Source organism: Larimichthys crocea, chromosome VII, assembly GCF_000972845.2.
Source record: "Larimichthys crocea isolate SSNF chromosome VII, L_crocea_2.0, whole genome shotgun sequence".
NCBI classification, from domain to species: Eukaryota; Metazoa; Chordata; class Actinopteri; family Sciaenidae; genus Larimichthys; species Larimichthys crocea.
The window spans coordinates 23,474,636-23,493,192 of NC_040017.1; the positions used below are offsets into that span (position 1 = coordinate 23,474,636).

General features: G+C 37.2%; 5 protein-coding genes across 5 annotated transcripts; 3 read left to right on the forward strand and 2 right to left on the reverse strand.

Moving 5' to 3' along the window:
- Positions 1–1,220: 1,220 nt before the first annotated feature.
- Positions 1,221–2,361, reverse strand: LOC104919831 (olfactory receptor 52J3). The gene has a single exon (XM_010731925.3). It carries the CDS (start codon positions 2,262–2,264, stop codon positions 1,329–1,331), a length of 936 nt encoding a protein of 311 aa, XP_010730227.2. The 5' UTR covers positions 2,265–2,361; the 3' UTR covers positions 1,221–1,328.
- Positions 2,362–5,202: 2,841 nt separating this feature from the next.
- LOC104919851 (olfactory receptor 52N4-like) lies at positions 5,203–6,180 on the forward strand. Its single transcript, XM_019261832.2, has one exon. It carries the CDS (start codon positions 5,203–5,205, stop codon positions 6,178–6,180), a length of 978 nt encoding a protein of 325 aa, XP_019117377.2.
- A 1,858-nt stretch (positions 6,181–8,038) lies between these two features.
- On the forward strand, positions 8,039–9,831 carry LOC109139180 (olfactory receptor 52N5-like). Its single transcript, XM_019261818.2, has 4 exons — positions 8,039–8,151; positions 8,369–8,373; positions 8,879–9,241; positions 9,371–9,831. Exons 1-4 carry the CDS (start codon positions 8,039–8,041, stop codon positions 9,829–9,831), a joined length of 942 nt encoding a protein of 313 aa, XP_019117363.2.
- Positions 9,832–11,862: 2,031 nt separating this feature from the next.
- LOC104919833 (olfactory receptor 5B12-like) lies at positions 11,863–12,798 on the forward strand. Its single transcript, XM_010731926.3, has one exon. The coding sequence runs from the start codon at positions 11,863–11,865 to the stop codon at positions 12,796–12,798; it is 936 nt and encodes a 311-aa protein (XP_010730228.3).
- A 1,623-nt stretch (positions 12,799–14,421) lies between these two features.
- chrna10a (cholinergic receptor, nicotinic, alpha 10a) lies at positions 14,422–18,419 on the reverse strand. Its single transcript, XM_019261831.2, has 5 exons — positions 18,205–18,419; positions 17,026–17,171; positions 16,710–16,864; positions 15,443–15,975; positions 14,422–15,361 (listed from the first exon to the last, which is right to left on the reverse strand). The coding sequence occupies exons 1-5, from the start codon at positions 18,263–18,265 to the stop codon at positions 14,661–14,663; spliced, it is 1,596 nt and encodes a 531-aa protein (XP_019117376.2). The 5' UTR covers positions 18,266–18,419; the 3' UTR covers positions 14,422–14,660.
- Between the last annotated feature and the right edge of the window lie 138 nt (positions 18,420–18,557).

An 18,557-nucleotide genomic window follows, 5' to 3' on the forward strand; every position in this document is an offset into this window, starting at 1 on the left:
GGATTCTTTAAAATCATTTTTGTAAACTTGATTTTCTGAGGTGACAACATAAGTCACATTGCATTATTATATTGTGTATCTGTTGCCATAACTACACATTTGAGTTGGTGTAACCTTTGTTTCCTGCATACAGGCCATCAAGTCACTACACTTACCAGTCCGACCAAGTCACCACTGTGATACACTGCTGGCCTCACATCAGAAGAAGTTTGTAGCCTGATATGTTAGAACAACTTTGAGCTACAATGAGCTGTAGTTACTTGTATTTGTACTGATACTGATTAATTTGTCTTACAAGTAACACACAATCTGATATATTAAGCCCTTTATTCATATCTATAGATCCTAATTATGAAAATGTGAAACTGCCTTTACTGCAGCTGGTCAAAAACAACTGTAAGCAACATAATACATTTCTTTTTCACAGAAAAACTTTATTATATGTTGTTGATATCACAATAGAAATGATACAATACAATCTTCACTGTTGTTGATATCACAATAGAAATGATACAATACAATCTTCACTGTATGAAAGGGTTTCAAATAGAATCTGCAGCTTTGACAAAACATTTTAAAGCACAATAAATAATTGGTAATAATAAGTTTAAACCTTTCAGGTTAAAATATTTTTTTTTAACTAGTATATATATTTTTTTTAATACTTTTTTTTTACAAACAACATTAAATATGAGTAAAGAATTAAGAAGATGGGCTGCAAAGTTCACTCTTCTTGAGAAAAAGAAGATAAGAACAAGTAAAGACATATGAAGTATCTGAGACATTGTACTTTAAATGAAAATGTAATTTGAAGTATTACATGCAGTGAGACAAATATCTCCATTTAGACTTTAAGCACAAAGCGTCTACACACCAAACAAACACAATAGAAGTGATCCTAATAAATAAAAAAATGTTGTAATAAGCAGACACAGTAAAGCAACATATTTCAAAGCCTGAAATAAGATGCTTCCTCCTGGCATTATTAAAGTATTTCTGATTCTGATTCTGATTCTTACACAAGTTTCATCTCATCATTATTAACTGTGAGGCTTTTAGGACGTTGGATATCTCATATCCTTGACTGGATTAAAAATCTTCCTAACCTTTTACAAAACTGTGTTGAGGTAAAACTATACTGACAAAATAATACAGTAAATACATTAGAAAACAGGGTTTAGGGTTTTCACAACAAACAAAACTGTTAAAAGTGATTTTAGTTTGTGTTCATGCATACTTTAAGTTGTTTATTGTATCACAGAGCTGCTGAGATAGCACAGTGTTATCGTTGATAAGATTCAATGCTGCTGACAGCCTTGTGTAAAGATTTAGTTGGACACTCTTTTTTTTATGACTCTCAGCATAGTGTTTCGTATTTCACTTGTATACAGCCCGTATACAATTGGATTCAGGAGTGGAGGTACGAGAAATATCAGCATGCCCATTATCTTTTGCAAGTCAGCTGACACATTTGTGAACCTGTGAGATAAAATTGTAAAAGTTCCCACAATCTCAAATATGATTAATATAACCAGCTGTGCAACACACGTGTTGATAGCTTTTGTTTTTGCCTCGGACCTCCTTGAAACCAGACACGTGATCAGAATCTTCACATAGGAAAAGGCCTGAAGAGACACACTTACAGCCTGCATGACAGCTGTGTTAAATAATCCTATGATATTATTGACTGCCCTGTTTCCACACGTGAGCTTCAGTAGAGATGGGTTATCACAGAACACATTCATAATAACAGATTTGCACCTGGGAAGTCTTGTCTGCAAAGAGAACAATGACACAATCAAGACAAAGTCAAGACCCCAAACTAGAGAGATGATACAGACAACGATTCTGGGGGTCATGATAGTGCTGTAGCGTAACGGCATGCAGATGGCAGCATAACGATCAAAAGACATTGCTGCAAGAATAAACAAAATTCCACCACCATACATGTGGAGCAAGAATGCTTGCAAAACACAGAGAGGATAGTAAACCTTATTTGTCTCTGTAACAATGTCTGACAGCACTTTTGGCAGCATTGCAGTTATGCCTACCAGATCATTGAGAGGAAGACTGAACAGGATGAAATACATGGGTTTGTGAAGGTTCTTCTGCAAAATGATCAAACTCAACAAGGTCAGATTACAAAAAATGCCAAAAAGATAAATGATCAGACCAAGAAAGAATATGGGATACTTTCCTCCAGGTGGAATAACGAATGGGTCGAGGGTTAGCTCGGAGTTGAACCCAAAAGATGTATTTTCCATTCTCACTTCAACAAAAACAACAATTAGATTTCATTATTGGAAACTGAATAAAGCTGATACAAGTAAGACAACCTGCCACTTTTAAAGCAGTGCTGCATAAAGTGTTGAGAGTTGCCACAACCACCTTTATTTGTAGTCGCCAAACCCATAACCAACCAAAAAAGCTACGTCACCATTTGCCTCTGGGATTGTCAGAAGCTTTTGCAAATATGAATAATATCAGAATTACTATGAATATTAGTACTCTACTAAGTATATAGCAAGTTTTTTTTTTTAAATAAACACATTTTATGTAGTCCTCGGATTACTAATCACAATTAGGTTGAGCACAAAGAACCAGATCATGGATTGTTTTGTCTCGTTAGTAAATTAAACTTAAAGAAGGTTAAATCCCAACAAACTGATATATCATTATGGATTATTATTATACAATGGAATTGTTGGGTCTCTGTAAATATTATTATAAAGGGTTTGGTCTATATTTAAAGTATGAATAATTACCTTTATTGCAGCTGATTTGAATAGAGTCAAACTGAGAATGAGTAGACAAATGGAAAATATCTTTAATCTAGACGAAAAGGAAGGACATGTTTTCTGTTGCGATATAAGAATTATTTTGATATATTATTATATTTTATTATATTATATATTATTTGTTGGACATTTAATCCAATCAAGTGATAGAAAGTAAGGCTGGGTTTCATATTAAATTCTTAAGAAAGTATTGTACCAAATGTATTAGTCTTAATGTATTTAATTGAGTCCTTAGATTTAAACTAAAAAAAACAAAACAAAAAGAAAATTACTAAGTCTATCATCCACTCATTCAAAAGGGGCTCTTCAATATGTTTACATTATGTCCATTTCTTTGAAAATACTTTTTTTAACTAGATAAACTCTTAAAATCTTTTCCAACTTTTAACTTCTTCAGGGACTACTGTGACAATATTACGTAAGATACATTACAATTACAGTTACATCAGCTGCAGCATGCTTTGTCAAAACACCTCCATTAATGAGTCCCTTTGAGATATTATTAAATCGTGTTTATTATTAACTGTCTCACATTGTAATTAATCCCTTGACAATTAGAGAACCTCCGGCTCTTTCCTTGTTATTTGCTAATGATGAACATTGTTTAATAAAACCCAGAGGGAGGCTGTAGCATGTGACATTACAACTTGTAAACATTTGACTCTTTAACTTATAACTTTATTATGCGTCATTAAGTGAAACATTTGAACATTAAGTTCACAGTTGACCACAACGTGGCCGTTCCTTTGTTCCTTTGTGTGTGTTTTTTTCAATCTCATTTATATGTTTTATAAAAGAAAATATAAAATGCACACTTTAAATGAATTTGTCAGCTGGCTTAATCAGTTAAAAATGTATAACATATTAAAATTGAACGGTTAAACCTGTTCTTCTTCTTCTTCTTGTTGTTTATATGTCCCAGAAGAAAAATACTAATTGAAACAGAGTACTGAAGTGGTCACATCAGGCCTTTGGGAACAAGGACCTTGTTCGTGTACGCTAAAGTGCTGTTAGGACATTAGGACATTAGAAAAGACTAATCACCTCACCCAGGAGAAACGGACATGATGGACCCTTGAGCTGCTTTAAATTGATTTGACCTTCTAATTATTTTCTGTGCTTTTCCTCTCATACAACAACCGAAGTATAATAATCAGAATAATTTAGTCATTAGCAAAGTACATGATCAAAACCTGCTTTCTAGGGCCTGTGCGTGGGTTTCATTGTTGTTAGGTGAATCTTAAACTCTAACTTGTCCCGTATGTATACAAGAATTCTACTTTTATGAAGCATATATTTCTTCCTTCCATTTACAGGTTGTGAAACGATTTAAAATATGTTATTCTGTAGTAAAAAGTTACATAATTCAACATTTTGCTTCAATACCTAAAGAAAGAGTATGTGGAAATTAGTTTTTGTTGTATGTAAGTTTATCACAGGGCTGACACATAAAGACAAACAACCTTACCTTCATACCTATGGGCAATTTAGTGTCACCTTTTAACCTGCGTGTCTTTTGACTGTGGGTGTAGCTGGAGTACCCAGAAAGAACCCATGCAGTGACGGGGAGAACATGCAAACTCCAAACAGAAAGACCCCAACCTTTTGGGAAAGAAAATCTCAATAAAGTGTTTAAAGAACATTTTAGGCCCTTATTTGATCATAAATAATAACATCAACTATCATGCGCACTGCCTTTTATTGAATTTGAGTCATCAGTTAATATAATTAATATTAATGTGCTTGTTGGTTTGACTGGAGAGAGGTGTTGAAATACAGAAAAGTAGGTTGACTTAAGCCCCAAAATGGGACATCTGACCTCTGACCTCAGGGGTTGGTTGAACCTTCATTTGTCCAGGGCTCTTCAACATGTGTTATTTGACCAAGGATTTCCATGCCTACACACGTGGGGATTACACATACAGAACAGGTGGGGGGTTAACCAAGCTTGCAGCTTGAATGGGGAGGGCAGTGAATGGATGCAACATGCCACTAAAGATAAAAAGATCGAGATCCAGCTGCTTAGTCGGGATGTCTCACTTCCTCACACAAGGTACTGTCATCTGAGAGAACAGATTCTCCAGTGTCATTTCAGATTACACCACTGTGACTGTGCCTGATTGTAGGTTTTGTTGAGCATTGTGTGGACAAGATAGAGGTTAGACATTTAATGTCATTTTATTGTTCATAAAGCTCCACATCTTTATTTACGAAGAGTTATGTTTATGAATTAATAGGAGACTGAAATTAATAGTCAAAAAAGCAATTATTGTCTTTACACACAAAGCATATTATAACTGAATTCATGTCTTTATTTTAGTTTTACAGTCTTTAATGGGCCTGGAGAATAAAAGCTCCACTGCCATTAAACACTTTTTCTCTTTCAGGTTTTTCATCACTCAAAATGGAAAGCAACGTGTCAGTTTTAAGTGATATCCTGGAGCTCAAAGGCTTTGACATATCTCCAGAGCTCACGTATCCTCTGTTTTTCATACTGCTGTTTCTTTATGTTTGCCTGCTTTTCTCTAACATTGGAGTTCTTGTTCTGATCATCACTGAGAAAACATTGCACCAGCCCATGTACATTCTTTTTTGCAACCTGTCTGTCAATGATCTAATAGGTAACACAGTGTTGCTACCTCAACTTATGGTTCACATCATTTCAACAGATCGGTTCATCAGCTACAATCAGTGTGCACTTCAAGCATTCTGCAGCCACACTTTTGGATCAGCTTCACATATGATTCTCATCATTATGGCAATTGACAGATATGTGGCGATATGTCACCCTTTAAGGTACAACTCAATAATGACCACCAAAACTGTGGTTTGGCTGTCAGCATCTGCATGGGGGATGTCATTACTGCTTGTATCTGTTCTGATAGGTCTCTCAGTGCGGCTGACCCGTTGTAGATCATTTATACAAAATTCTTACTGTGACAATGCATCTCTGTTCAAGCTTTCTTGTGACAATGTGTCCATCAACAATATCTATGGACTGTTTTTCACTGTTCTGTTGTTTAGTTGTTCAATGGGAGGCATAGCTGCCACCTATATCCAGATAGCTCTCATCTGCTGGATCAGGAAAAACAAAGATTTGAATAGTAGAGCACTGCAAACATGTGCAAGCCATCTGGTCGTTTATCTCATCATGCTTTGGACGGGGTTTTTAACAATCATATTACATCGTTTCCCAGATTATCCGGATTTAAGGAAAATTGCATATGTGTTATTTCATGTGATACCTGCTAATTTAAATCCAATCATTGTGTTATTTCATGTGATACCTGCTAATTTAAATCCAATCATTTATGGGATGCAAACAAAGTCATTACGGGATAAAATTATCCATATACTGCAAAGAAAGGTGACTCCAACCTGATATATTATGTCTTCTAATACTTATTTTCATATATATTATTGTCATTCTGTCTGTGTCTGAAACATAAAGATGTTTTATACAAAGATGTCGGTTTCAACTGAAACAATTTTCATAAAGTTTACAGTTCATTCTGTGCAGGGTGATACTCTCTACAGGCAAAACATTAATTTTGTCCTGTACTGGTCAATTATATTGATGTTAATATTTGCTTCTTTCATATAGTGGAAAGAAAAACATTTAAAATACACATTAAGGTATTTATTTTATTACGCTTTGTCAATATGTGTCTGTAGATTTCTCCATAATTTATCAAATGTTAACATTAGATAATGACTCTATTAGTTTAAAGTTTTTATCCGATGTAACTCATTCTCTGAGTGAGTTTTTTCTCATACTGACAGCACTCACAAACCTTCCAGTTTTTGTTGTCACTGTCAGAAAGTTTATAGTTTGTGTTCATTATTGAGATAATCAAGTTATTACAATTAAATCAATACCTCTCTGACTGTGCAGATCAAAACTGATTATTATCTTTGTGAAGTCAGAATTTAAAGTATAACTGTTGTATTGGATCACATTAGATTGTAGTGTGTGTACATAATAAGCTATCCTCACAGTCAGCATGAAACCTCTGGAGGAGTTTTCTTTGCTGCCATGTTTTATTTTTGACAATTCTGCTCCACTGTATGGAATTTAGTGCTAATTTTTGTTTTTATAAAATTTGAGGTGGCACAGGCCCTTTCACGTAGCTGTGAGATTGTTTTGTACGGTTGGTTAGGTGTCTGTTTTTTAATTAAAGTCTGAGGACCCAGTGGGTGAGTGTGTATGGCTGTAAGGCTTTCTTTTGTTGTGTGTTGTCTGAACAACAGAGGAAATTAACCAACAATATTTTTTGAATAAGGTTAAAAATGATAATAAATCAAAGAAAAAGTGAAAGAAAAACAAAAGGGAGCGTCTATAACTCTTAATAATAATAATACATTTTATTTCATAGGCGCCTTTCTGTCACCCAAGAACACCTTACAATAAATGAGCGTAAACAGCAAATAACAAAAAGAACCATAAAAGTATACCAAATTACAAGAATACAACATTAAAAACAGGTTAAAAAAGGACAATGCAATTGAATCAGTCAGATGGAAAAGGCAATTTTAAACATGTGGGGACTTGAATTGTGAGAGTGAGTTGATGTACCTAGTGACGGGGGGTAAAGAGTTCCAGAGCTGGGGAGCAGAGCGGCTGAAGGTGATGAGGCTATGAACCAGGATGGCAGTGGTATGAGGAGTAAGGGAGGGATGGAGGTGGTTGATGTTGTGAAGGTGGAAATAGGCGGACCATGTGATGTTGTTGATGTGAGACTGAAAAGAGAGTGTGCTGTCGAGGATGACACCCAGACTCTTGTGGGGAGGGGGAAATGGAGCAATTGTCGATGTCAATAGAGAAACTGTCTTGTCAATGAACAAGTTCAAGAGGGTCTAAATCTTGCTTATATAAACACAGTGCAAGTAATCCATCATATATGTCCCTGCCAGTCCATCTTTGGCTCCATTTTCCCATCACTCATGAACAAGTCCCCAAGTTGCTTCTTTTAATGCAGCAACTCGCTCCCAAACTGTAGGGAGCATTGTACCATTTTCCAGCAGAGAACCATGGCCTCAGACTTTAAGACGCTTACTCTCATTCCATACTCTTCACACTTGGCTGTAAAATTGTCCCAGTGAGTGCTGAAAGTCACGGTCTGATGAAGCCAAGAGAACCACATCACCTGCAAAAAGCAGAGACGCAATTTTGAAGTTCTCAAACCAGACATCCTCCCCACCATGGCTGAGCCTTAAGATCCTGTCTACTGAAAAAGCCCATGTCCCCGACCTCCCCAGGCACACGTGAAAAATTCTTCCAGTGGTGTCGAGTTGACAAGGGCCTCTACCAGCTGTTCCCACTTCACCCTCACTACATGTTTGGGTTTGCCAGGTCTGTCCAGCATTCTCCCCTGGCTCCTGATCCAACTCACCACCAGGTGATGATCTCAGTCAATGACCTGACCTCAGTCAATCAACAACACAACAAAAAGCCCATATACATTGGTTTTCATGTGCGTTTAGTTGTGAATCAATACAAATATGTCACTCACACTGAATATAAAAGAGATGAAGATCCAACTTCTGAGTCAGGGTTCTCACTCCCTCAGGCAAGGTACTGTCATCTATAAGAACAAATGCTCCAGTGTCATTTCAACATACAACACTGTGACTATGCCTGCTTGTAGGTTTTGTATTTATTGTATAGAGAGAGGATAAAGGTCAGCTGTCTGACATAAAGTACCCACTGTACACATATTTATGTACAGAACACATTTGTGGTCAGATGATTCAAGTGTTTGTCAAGAGACTGAAATTAGTAGTCAAAAATCATCTTTACACACAAAGTATTTCTACTTATAATTGAATTTATTGTTTTTCTTTTATTCTGATTAGATATTATTTGTATTTCATTTATTATCATGAGTATTTTAGATTGTCTTACATTTGCACTTAATGTCTTTTGGTCCTAATGAACAAAAGGTGCAATAAATAACAGAATGGTGCTCACTGTGCTACCTGAAATGTTTGCTATATGTATTATTTGTTCCATTATTGAATGTTTGACATGTAGATTTCTTTCACTACCATTAATGCCTCTAACTCTTTTTCTCTTTCAGGTTTTTCACCACTCAGAATGGAAAGCAACATGTCAGTTTTAAGTGATATCCTGGAGCTCAAAGGCTTTGACATATCTCCAGAGCTCACGTATCCTCTGTTTTTCATACTGCTGTTTCTTTATGTTTGCCTGCTTTTCTCTAACATTGGAGTTCTTGTTCTGATCATCACTGAGAAAACATTGCACCAGCCCATGTACATTCTTTTTTGCAACCTGTCTGTCAACGATCTACTAGGTAACACAGCCATGCTGCCTCAGCTTATGGTTCACATCATTTCAACAGATCGGTTCATCAGCTACAACGCGTGTGCACTTCAAGCATTCTGCAGCCACACTTTCGGATCAGCTTCACATATGATTCTCATCATTATGGCAATTGACAGATATGTGGCGATATGTCAGCCTTTAAGGTACAACTCAATAATGACCACCAAAACTGTGGTTTGGCTGTCAGCATCTGCATGGGGGATGTCATTACTGCTTGTGTCTGTTCTGATAGGTCTCTCAGTGCGGCTGACCCGTTGTAGATCATTTATACAAAATTCTTACTGTGACAATGCATCTCTGTTCAAGCTTTCTTGTGACGATGTGTCCATCAACAATATCTATGGACTGTTTTTCACTGTTCTGCTGTTTAGTTGTTCAATGGGAGGCATAGCTGCCACCTATATCCAAATAGCTCTCATCTGCTGGACCAAGAAAAACAAAGATTTGAATAGCAGAGCACTGCAAACATGTGCGAGCCATCTTGTTGTTTATCTTATCATGCTCTGGATGGGGTTTTTAACAATCATATCACACCGTTTACCAAATTATCCAGATTTAAGGACAATTGCATATGTGTTGTTTCTTGTAGTACCTGCTAATTTAAATCCAGTCATTTATGGAATGCAAACAAAGTCATTACGGGATAAAATTATCCAAATACTGCAAAGAAAGGTGACGTCAACCTGATATATTCTGTCTTCTGTTTATACTTTAAATAAGGATACATGAAGACACACTGTTTAATGTTTTCATTTTGTTTTCAAGTCCAGAAGTTTTGTAAATGGATGCCTGTTTCTATTGAAACAATAATTAAATTCTTATTTTAGTTTACAGTTTTTTGAAGTACTGGTCATTTTTAGATTTTGGGCTACGTTCATTCACAGTCCTCTTTCTATTTTTCAGACTAGTGGAAACATTTATAATACACATGTAGGTGTTTCCTTTACTTCACAACAAATTTAGCATTAGGTAATGGCTCATTTGCAGAGTTGAACATAAAATTGAAAATTTACCATTGAATTGTTATACAAAAATAATCGTCTCAATGTAAGGAATCAATCAAGGAAGTTTCACTATGATATCTTTTAGTTCAAAGTTTTTACCCTATTCATCTGTAGCCCAATATTACAGTGCATATCTTTAAAGGCCGTTTTCTCGAATCAAGTTTGATTTCTCTCATACTCTGGAACAGAAATCTTCACTCTCATACACTAAACATTTGAGGACACTGTCAGAAAGTTAAGGATACTGGTTGAGCCCGTGGTGGGTGGTGGTGTTGTACTGGGATGCATTGTAATGAAAGGTATTTCTAATATTGTGGCCCTCTCATGTATGCAAATGAAGTGGCCAAAATACTAGAAACACCTCTCGATATAATGCCATTACAACTTCAGTAATAAACATACAGGTAAATCAACACCTCTCTGACTGTGTCGATCAAACCTGATTATTATCTTGGTAAAGGCATAATTTAAAGTATAACTGTTGTATTGGATCACATTAAATTGCCCTGTGTGTACCTAATAAGTTATCCCTGTCACAGCCAGCATGAAATCTCTGCAGGAGTTTTCTTTTCTGCCATAATTAAATACATTTTTGACAATTCAGCTCCACTGTATGGAATTTAGTATTCATTTTTGTTTTTTCATTAAATATCATGTGAAAGGGGACTGAAGTAGTAGTAGTGCAGTTAACATAGTTAGGCATTTGTTATTGATTCAAGGCCTGAGGGCCCAGTGTGTGAATGTGTATCACTGTAATGCTTTCTTTTGTTGTGTTGTCTGACCAACAAAGAAATTTAAACCAACAATATTTTTGACTGGGGTTAATAATGATACTGAATAAAATAAATACTGAAATAAAAAAATGGGAGTGTCTATAATTCCTGTCACAGACCAGTTTAAGTTTCTACATTAACTAACAGCAGCTAAAGTTACATTTTGTAGTAATCTACTTTACTGTCCATCGTAAAATTCTGTAAATAATTGAAAGTTGACCAGGTAGTTTAAGTACTGTGCCTCTTACGGGGACTTGTGAGTATCCACATCAGTTACTTGCCTCGAGGTCAGTCTATAGCAAAATTATTTGCAATGGCCAGGTTGCAACCAGTAGGGGGTGGTAACGATGTATATTTATAGCACAATGTGTGGAATTCAAATACTTTGCAAAAAAATGTCAATCAATCAAAAACTCATATATGTTTTCATCAGAAAAAAAGTTTGAGGGTTTAGTTATACTTCGAATTAAACACTGGATCTCTAATGGGGAGGGCAGTGAATCAATGCCAAATGTCACTCAGGCAAAATATAAAAGAGACTGAGACCCAGTGGCTGAGACGACGTCCAACGGCTGAGTCAGGGTTCTCACTCCCTCTGGCAAGGTACTGTCATCTACAGTATAAGAACAAATGCTCCAGTGTTTCAACATACAACACTGTGACTATGCCTGGTTGTAGGTTTTGTATTTATTGTATGGAGAGGATAAAGGTCATCATCATCATCATGGTGTCACATTTAATGTCTGACATGAAGCACCCTCTATATACATATTTATGTTTACAATGCAATATCATTGTTTATGCCATTACAGAACACTTTTGTGGTCAGATGATTCAAGTGTTTGTACAAGAGACTGAAATTAGTAGTCAAAAAAGTAAGTGTTGACTTTACCATTAATGCTTCTAACACGTTTTCTCTTTCAGGTTTTTCACCACTCAGAATGGAAAGCAACATGTCAGTTTTAAGTGATATCCTGGAGCTCAAAGGCTTTGACATATCTCCAGAGCTCACGTATCCTCTGTTTTTCACACTGCTGTTTCTTTATGTTTGCCTGCTTTTCTCTAACATTGGAGTTCTTATTCTGATCATCACTGAGAAAACATTGCACCAGCCCATGTACATTCTTTTTTGCAACCTGTCTGTCAATGATCTAATAGGTAACACAGCCCTACTACCTCAACTTATGGTTCACATCATTTCAACAGATCGATTCATCAACTACAACGCGTGTGCACTTCAAGCATTCTGCAGCCACACTTTCGGATCAGCTTCACATATGATTCTCATCATTATGGCAGTTGACAGATATGTGGCGATAGGTCATCCTTTAAGGTACAACTCAATAATGACCACCAAAACTGTGGTTTGGCTGTCAGCATCTGCATGGGGGATGTCATTACTGCTTGTGTCTGTTCTGATAGGTCTCTCAGTGCGGCTGACCCGTTGTAGGTCAGTGATATACAATTCTTTCTGTGACAATGCATCTCTGTTCAAGCTTTCTTGTGACGATGTGTCCATCAACAATATCTATGGACTGTTTTTCACTGTTCTGCTGTTTAGTTGTTCAATGGGAGGCATAGCTGCCACCTACATCCAAATAGCTCTCATCTGCTGGATCAAGAAAAACAAAGATTTGAATAGCAGAGCACTGCAAACATGTGCGAGCCATCTTGTCGTTTATCTTATCATGCTCTGGACGGGGTTTATATCAATCATCTTGCACCGTTTCCCAGATTACCCAGATTTAAGAAAGAGTGCGTATATTTTATTTCTTGTAATACCTGCTAATTTAAATCCAGTCATTTATGGAATGCAAACAAAGTCATTACGGGATAAAATTATTCAAATACTGCAAAGAAAAGTGACGTCAACCTGATATATTCTGTCTTCTGTTTATACTTTATATAAGGATACATGAAGACACACTGTTTTATCTCTGTATTAGTTAAAAGGTTTTACTCTAATCACCTGTAATATCCTGAAAACTGTAGCCTATGTAATTTCACAGTACAAATCTTTAAAGGCTGCATTCTCAAAATGAGTTTTTTCTCTTACTCTGAGCCAGAAATCTTCACTTACATACACCAAACTTTCTAGATTTATTTCTATAAAGGTATTTATAGAAGGGTTTTTTCACACATTGTTCATGGTCTGATTTATATAACATTTTAATCGTAAAAACATGCCTAATTAATAATGATAGTGATATTAGTTATGCTTATAACTTGGTAACTTAACGCTGTTCACCTGCAGTGTTTCTTATGTGGGATTCATATCCAGTATCTTCAAAACTATGAAGGTAGTGTAAGATCAGATGATTGATTCCATGTTGTTAATGGATAAGTAGTACTTCTTCTCATCTGCAAGTAACTCAACACAGCAGATTTTCATTATGAAGTGGAGCTGACGGTCTATGCTTACGTCCCTGGCCCTCAATAACAAGTTCTCTACCATCATCTAGTGTCTAAATGTTAGAATAGCACCAAGGATTAATTTTTCACTTTTTATTTTTTATTTTTTGTTTTGTTTGTTCTCTGACCTTTAAATATGAATGAGAGATAAATGTATGTATCAGCTTCAAATTTAATCTTAATTAACTTTATGTTTTGCCATTCAGTGAAAAGATTAAAACTCTTTTTTATTATTTTTTTACAAATTGCAAAAGTGACATAAAAACTGTTTGATAATTTATCAAGAATGTAATAGTCAGAAAAAGACATCTATAATTTGGAGCTCAGTGTATCTTGTACTGTTTTATCAACTATAATTTACTAAATATTCCCAGAAAAGACCTCAGGGACTTGGATGATCTCTTTAAAGGTCAACCAGGGGTCTCAGCAGATCTAGTAGTCTGATTAAGTTGCATCTCAGTTTAATTTTGGTTGAGAAAAGCAATTCTCCACTCCTCTGAACCCGACACTACATGTTTTAAAATAGATTTTCTACACCAATCCTGATTTAGAGCACAGTTCTGCTGACTAAGCATTCTGTTTTTTCATTGCGTTCAGCTTAAAGAGTCATGACCCATTTTGCAACATAAAGACCAGAGATAATACACATCAAGAGCTGAGCAAATGCTGGCCATCCAGGGGATTTACCAGATAATCCATGTGAGGAGTTACACTGAGCGTTTGTTTCTCTTGTTCACATTTTATGTACAGAACTATGTCTGGTCTGATTTCTTAACAAACTGACTCTTCTGTAAAGCTCTTATGATGGAAAAAATACATTTTCTACCTCTCAAGTATTACACACACACACACATGTGTTTATGTGTATAGGCCTATGAGGCCAGTGTTGTTCAATTCACCATCATTTTTACTCTTTTTCTGAGACACAACATTCATTCATTATGTTTCGATATATTTTTTGTCCCTTGTTGATATTTGTTTTGTGAATCCATTCATTTGATTAAGAAATAAATAAATCTTGCTGCACAGAAAAAAATTAAGATAGTATTTATTCAAAAATGTGGATATACCCTCAGAAGTGGCTATTTTTTCGGGCTGAGCATTGTAACTTTCACACAGCATTGGGAGAAAAAACATTAAGTTTATCAAATATCTAATTCTACTTATAGTTAAGAGTGCAGTAGGGTGGGAGATGAAATGGCCTCCAGAATCAATCATGTCTAATCTGGTCTGAGAAAAACAATCTGAATGTTTAATTAAATTATTGGACAAATGTAGGACTTAATGAACCATGTAAAAATCTCAGACCAACTTCTCAGTCCTGCGGTTAGATGACTTTGCCCATGATGAGGAGGCTCATGAAAAACACCATGATGAAGAAGATCCACATGAAGAAGCGGTCTAAAACTTTGGCTACTTTCTTCCACTCCCCAGTCCTTTTCTGTGTGGCCCTCTGATCTCTGTAACAGTTGGCTATGTACTCAATGTTACGCAGCAGCTGCCTTTCATTGCTCTTGGTGCTACAGAAAACCCCTCTGTCTTTTCTCTCTCCGTCACTCACACCTCCCTTCCTGCATCTCATCTGACTGCCCGAATCTCCACAGTCCATGCTCATGAACACACCATTCTTCCAAGTGCTGTAGTGGTTGGTAGGATTCGTCCCCACTGAGCCTATTGGACTCATCATCTGATCCATGTCTTCCTTCTCCTCTACGGTCATGCAGCCCACTGTCTCTTGACCTCTCTCCATCTTGAGCTCACAGTCCTCTCTGCATGGTCCTGCCTGACCGTTCATGGTACAGTTGGTGTTCTTTACAGATGGAGGGTCCTGTTTCTCCGGCTGTGGCGACATGCAGTTCTCCCCGACTTCATAAACAAAGCACATTCTGGCCATGTATTGGAGAATGACTGTCTTGGCCCACTTGGGAACAGGCTTGGCATCCGGGCCACAGTGGTGTATGTTCATGATGAAGATAGTCAGGGCAGTTGAGGCAGTGATCATGGTCATCGTCGCAATGTAGTACTTTCCTGTGGAAGAAAAAAAAAAGAAAGTCAAAATCACGTTGAGTCATAACACGTTGAGTTTTGACTTAATTTTATTTCCCTCACCAATAAGTGGCACATTCTCAGAAGGTGGCATGATCTCTGCAACCAATAGCTGAAAGACAGTGAGCGCCAGCATCACGGTGACACCCAAAGACACCTTTTCTCCAGAGTCAGCGGGCAGGTAGAAGCCCAGTGGAGCCAAGAAAGAGATCATCACACATGGTATGAGCAAGTTAAAGACATAAAAGGAAGCTCTTCTCTTCAATTTCAGTGTGTAGGTCACGTCAGGGTAAGGGTCAGCGCAGCAGCCATACAGAATAACGTTCTTCTTAGCTGGCATGCCCATAACCTCCCATTCCACGTTTTCCACAAGGTCAGCGAGGTCAGCGCTCTCCATGGCGTTTAGGATGTCCAGCTGGTTACCGTTGTAGGTCCAGGAGCCGTACGTGAACCTGCACTGCTGAGCATCAAAGGGGAAGAAAGACACGTCCACTTTGCAGGAGCTCTTGGTGATAGCTGGGGAATCCCACATGATCTCGCCATCATGTCGGATCACCACATTGGTGTCCATGGAGCCAGTGAAATGATCATCAGCACTGCAAGACAAAGAAAACTTGTCTGGAAAAAGAAATTAGAACAGCAGTGTTCATGCTGATACCAAGAGATGTTTGGGTACCTTTTAAAATCATTGAAAAGCAGAGAGTAGATGGAGAATGAGAAACTCGATCAGGATACAAAGGCACAAGAAGACCGACTAAGGGAAGAGTCAACACATTTAGGAGAGTTGCACTCATTCCTCAGAGTTGTGTCTGCATTTTATATCTTTCTGGTTGGTACATAGCATGAGCTGTTATCGATGTAATTCATCTTCTCAGATGATACTTCCTTTCTTCCTAACAGTAGTAACCCTGATTTCCATCTTCGATTGAGCCAACATTCGGCGAGAAGCAGGGTGCACCCTGGACAACCATTCACACTCACATTCACACCTACTGGTAATTTAAAGTCACCAGATAACCTGCATGTCTTTGGACTGTTGAAGGAAAGGAGTACCCAGAGAGAACCCATGCAGATATGAGGAGAACATGCCGACTTTGAGCTAGGAACCTTCTTGCCGTTAAGTGATGCTGCTAACCATTGCACCCCTGTGCTGCCCAGCTAATATGTGTTATTCTGTCTGGATTATTGTCATTTATATTATTGGTATATAAAACGCAGACAGAGTCCTGGACACTCCTATAAATAATAGCTTTAAGGAATGTTCAGCTTGTGCCTTATATACTGATGTAGAGGATGATCAAATGATTAACCCAATACCATTCCGACCTACTTGTTATATAGGACTATATCAGGTCTCCATACATAACTACTAGGTATGCGGATGGTATCAAGTCCATCGTAATCATCTTTATTCCATTTGAGGTATGCATCAACCCACACTTGCCGTATCCATAAATATGCAGTCAAAATTTGGTTTCGCTCATCCTGTAAAAAATTGAGAATTAGAGATGATAATTGGCAGCAACGAGGAACATAACAACAGAAACACACACAACAGAAATATGATCAGATATAAAGATGGTATTACTGATTCAATGTGGGTGTGGGTAGCTGCATAGATTCTCGTGTGCATTGTGTTGTTTTACCATGTCGATAATTTGTGACAGTGTAACCTGCAGGGTCACATTCAGTATGTTGTCCGTGTCCTCCACAGGCCTCAGTGCACTGGTATAGTTGTTGAATAAATCATTCAGGAGCTTCTGAGCATACTTCCCATGAGCACACCTACAGGCTAAGACAGGGAGAGACAATTTATAGTCAGATATGTTATATTTCATTTAATTATGACACATTTTCTTATTTTAGCCAGGAAAAAATCAGTTGTATTTATTTCTGATCGATTTTCTGGCAAGCAAATGCAGCAATGTGAGGTGGGAAGAAGGAGATTGCATGACAGATGGTGCGAAGGGGCAGAGGTCAGATTACCTTCTATAAAGCTCTATAAAAAGATCAGGCAAATCTGCCATAATGTACCAGCAGTGACTTCCTCTGTTCAGACTGTGTATGTGGAGTTAAAGCATGTGTTGATTGAAACACTTAATCCTCAGACATGCAACATATGAGTATCAAAAGGAGCTGGGAACAAGGAGATTAAACCTCTCTGTCCAGTGAAAACAGGAATGTGAATCATTCAACAAAAGAGCATTTTAGACGTATTTTTTAAATATTTCATAGGTAAATTATCTCTGCCATCTCTATATTTATAATCCAAAATTACCAGGAAACCTGAGAGGTCGTGTATGGCATGTTTTTAACTGCTCCTATGACTAAAAAGCATCAGATATTTTTAAATCACTATCATCTTGAGTCCCCTTCAACAACTCTACTAAAAGAGGAACACCTTTTTTACACTCTACACAAGTAGCACTCCATGCAGCCTGTTTTGTTACATGTATGAATAGTTGTTGTTGTCAACAATAGATTTGTCCTAGCCAGATGTTAACCCTGAACCACTGTTTCAATAAAGCCTCTGATACAAAGAAGGGCTACAGGATTATGATGACAGCAAATCCCTCAACAACTGGCTCCAAGTTTGCAGATTCCAGGTAACAGTTTGCCTGAAAGAGGAATAATAATCTGTGAAAAAATACATTAATACAATAAAATACATCTGATAGACAATATATTTGCAAATGTTATTGTGCTCCTTGTCGTCATCTCTGCTGGTGCAGTGTTGAAAGTGTTAAAACTGCAATTAAGAAAAATATCAAGTCAACATTTAAGATTACATGAGGTAAGTAAAAATAAAAAAAAAGGAAACTTACTTGGCAAAACACTGACACACAGGAGCAAGAGAAATAAAGTTTGGATTCTCCATCGTTTCATCTTGCTGAGATTATCTCGAGGCAAAAAGCATTGGAGCTGCTCTGTGCACAACAAGTTTCATTCACCAAAGATCGAAAATAGACGAGTAAGGACAAAAAAAAATAAAAAAATCACTTTGAGAGCGAAGGAAGCTGGGTTGCGTTTGTGACGCTGGACCAAACCACAAAACCACCAAACCAGTGAGCAGTGATGATGAAGGACGGAGAGGCGGGGCAGCAGACACATGTTAATACACTGGTCATTACACACACACACACACACACACACACACACACACACACACACACACACA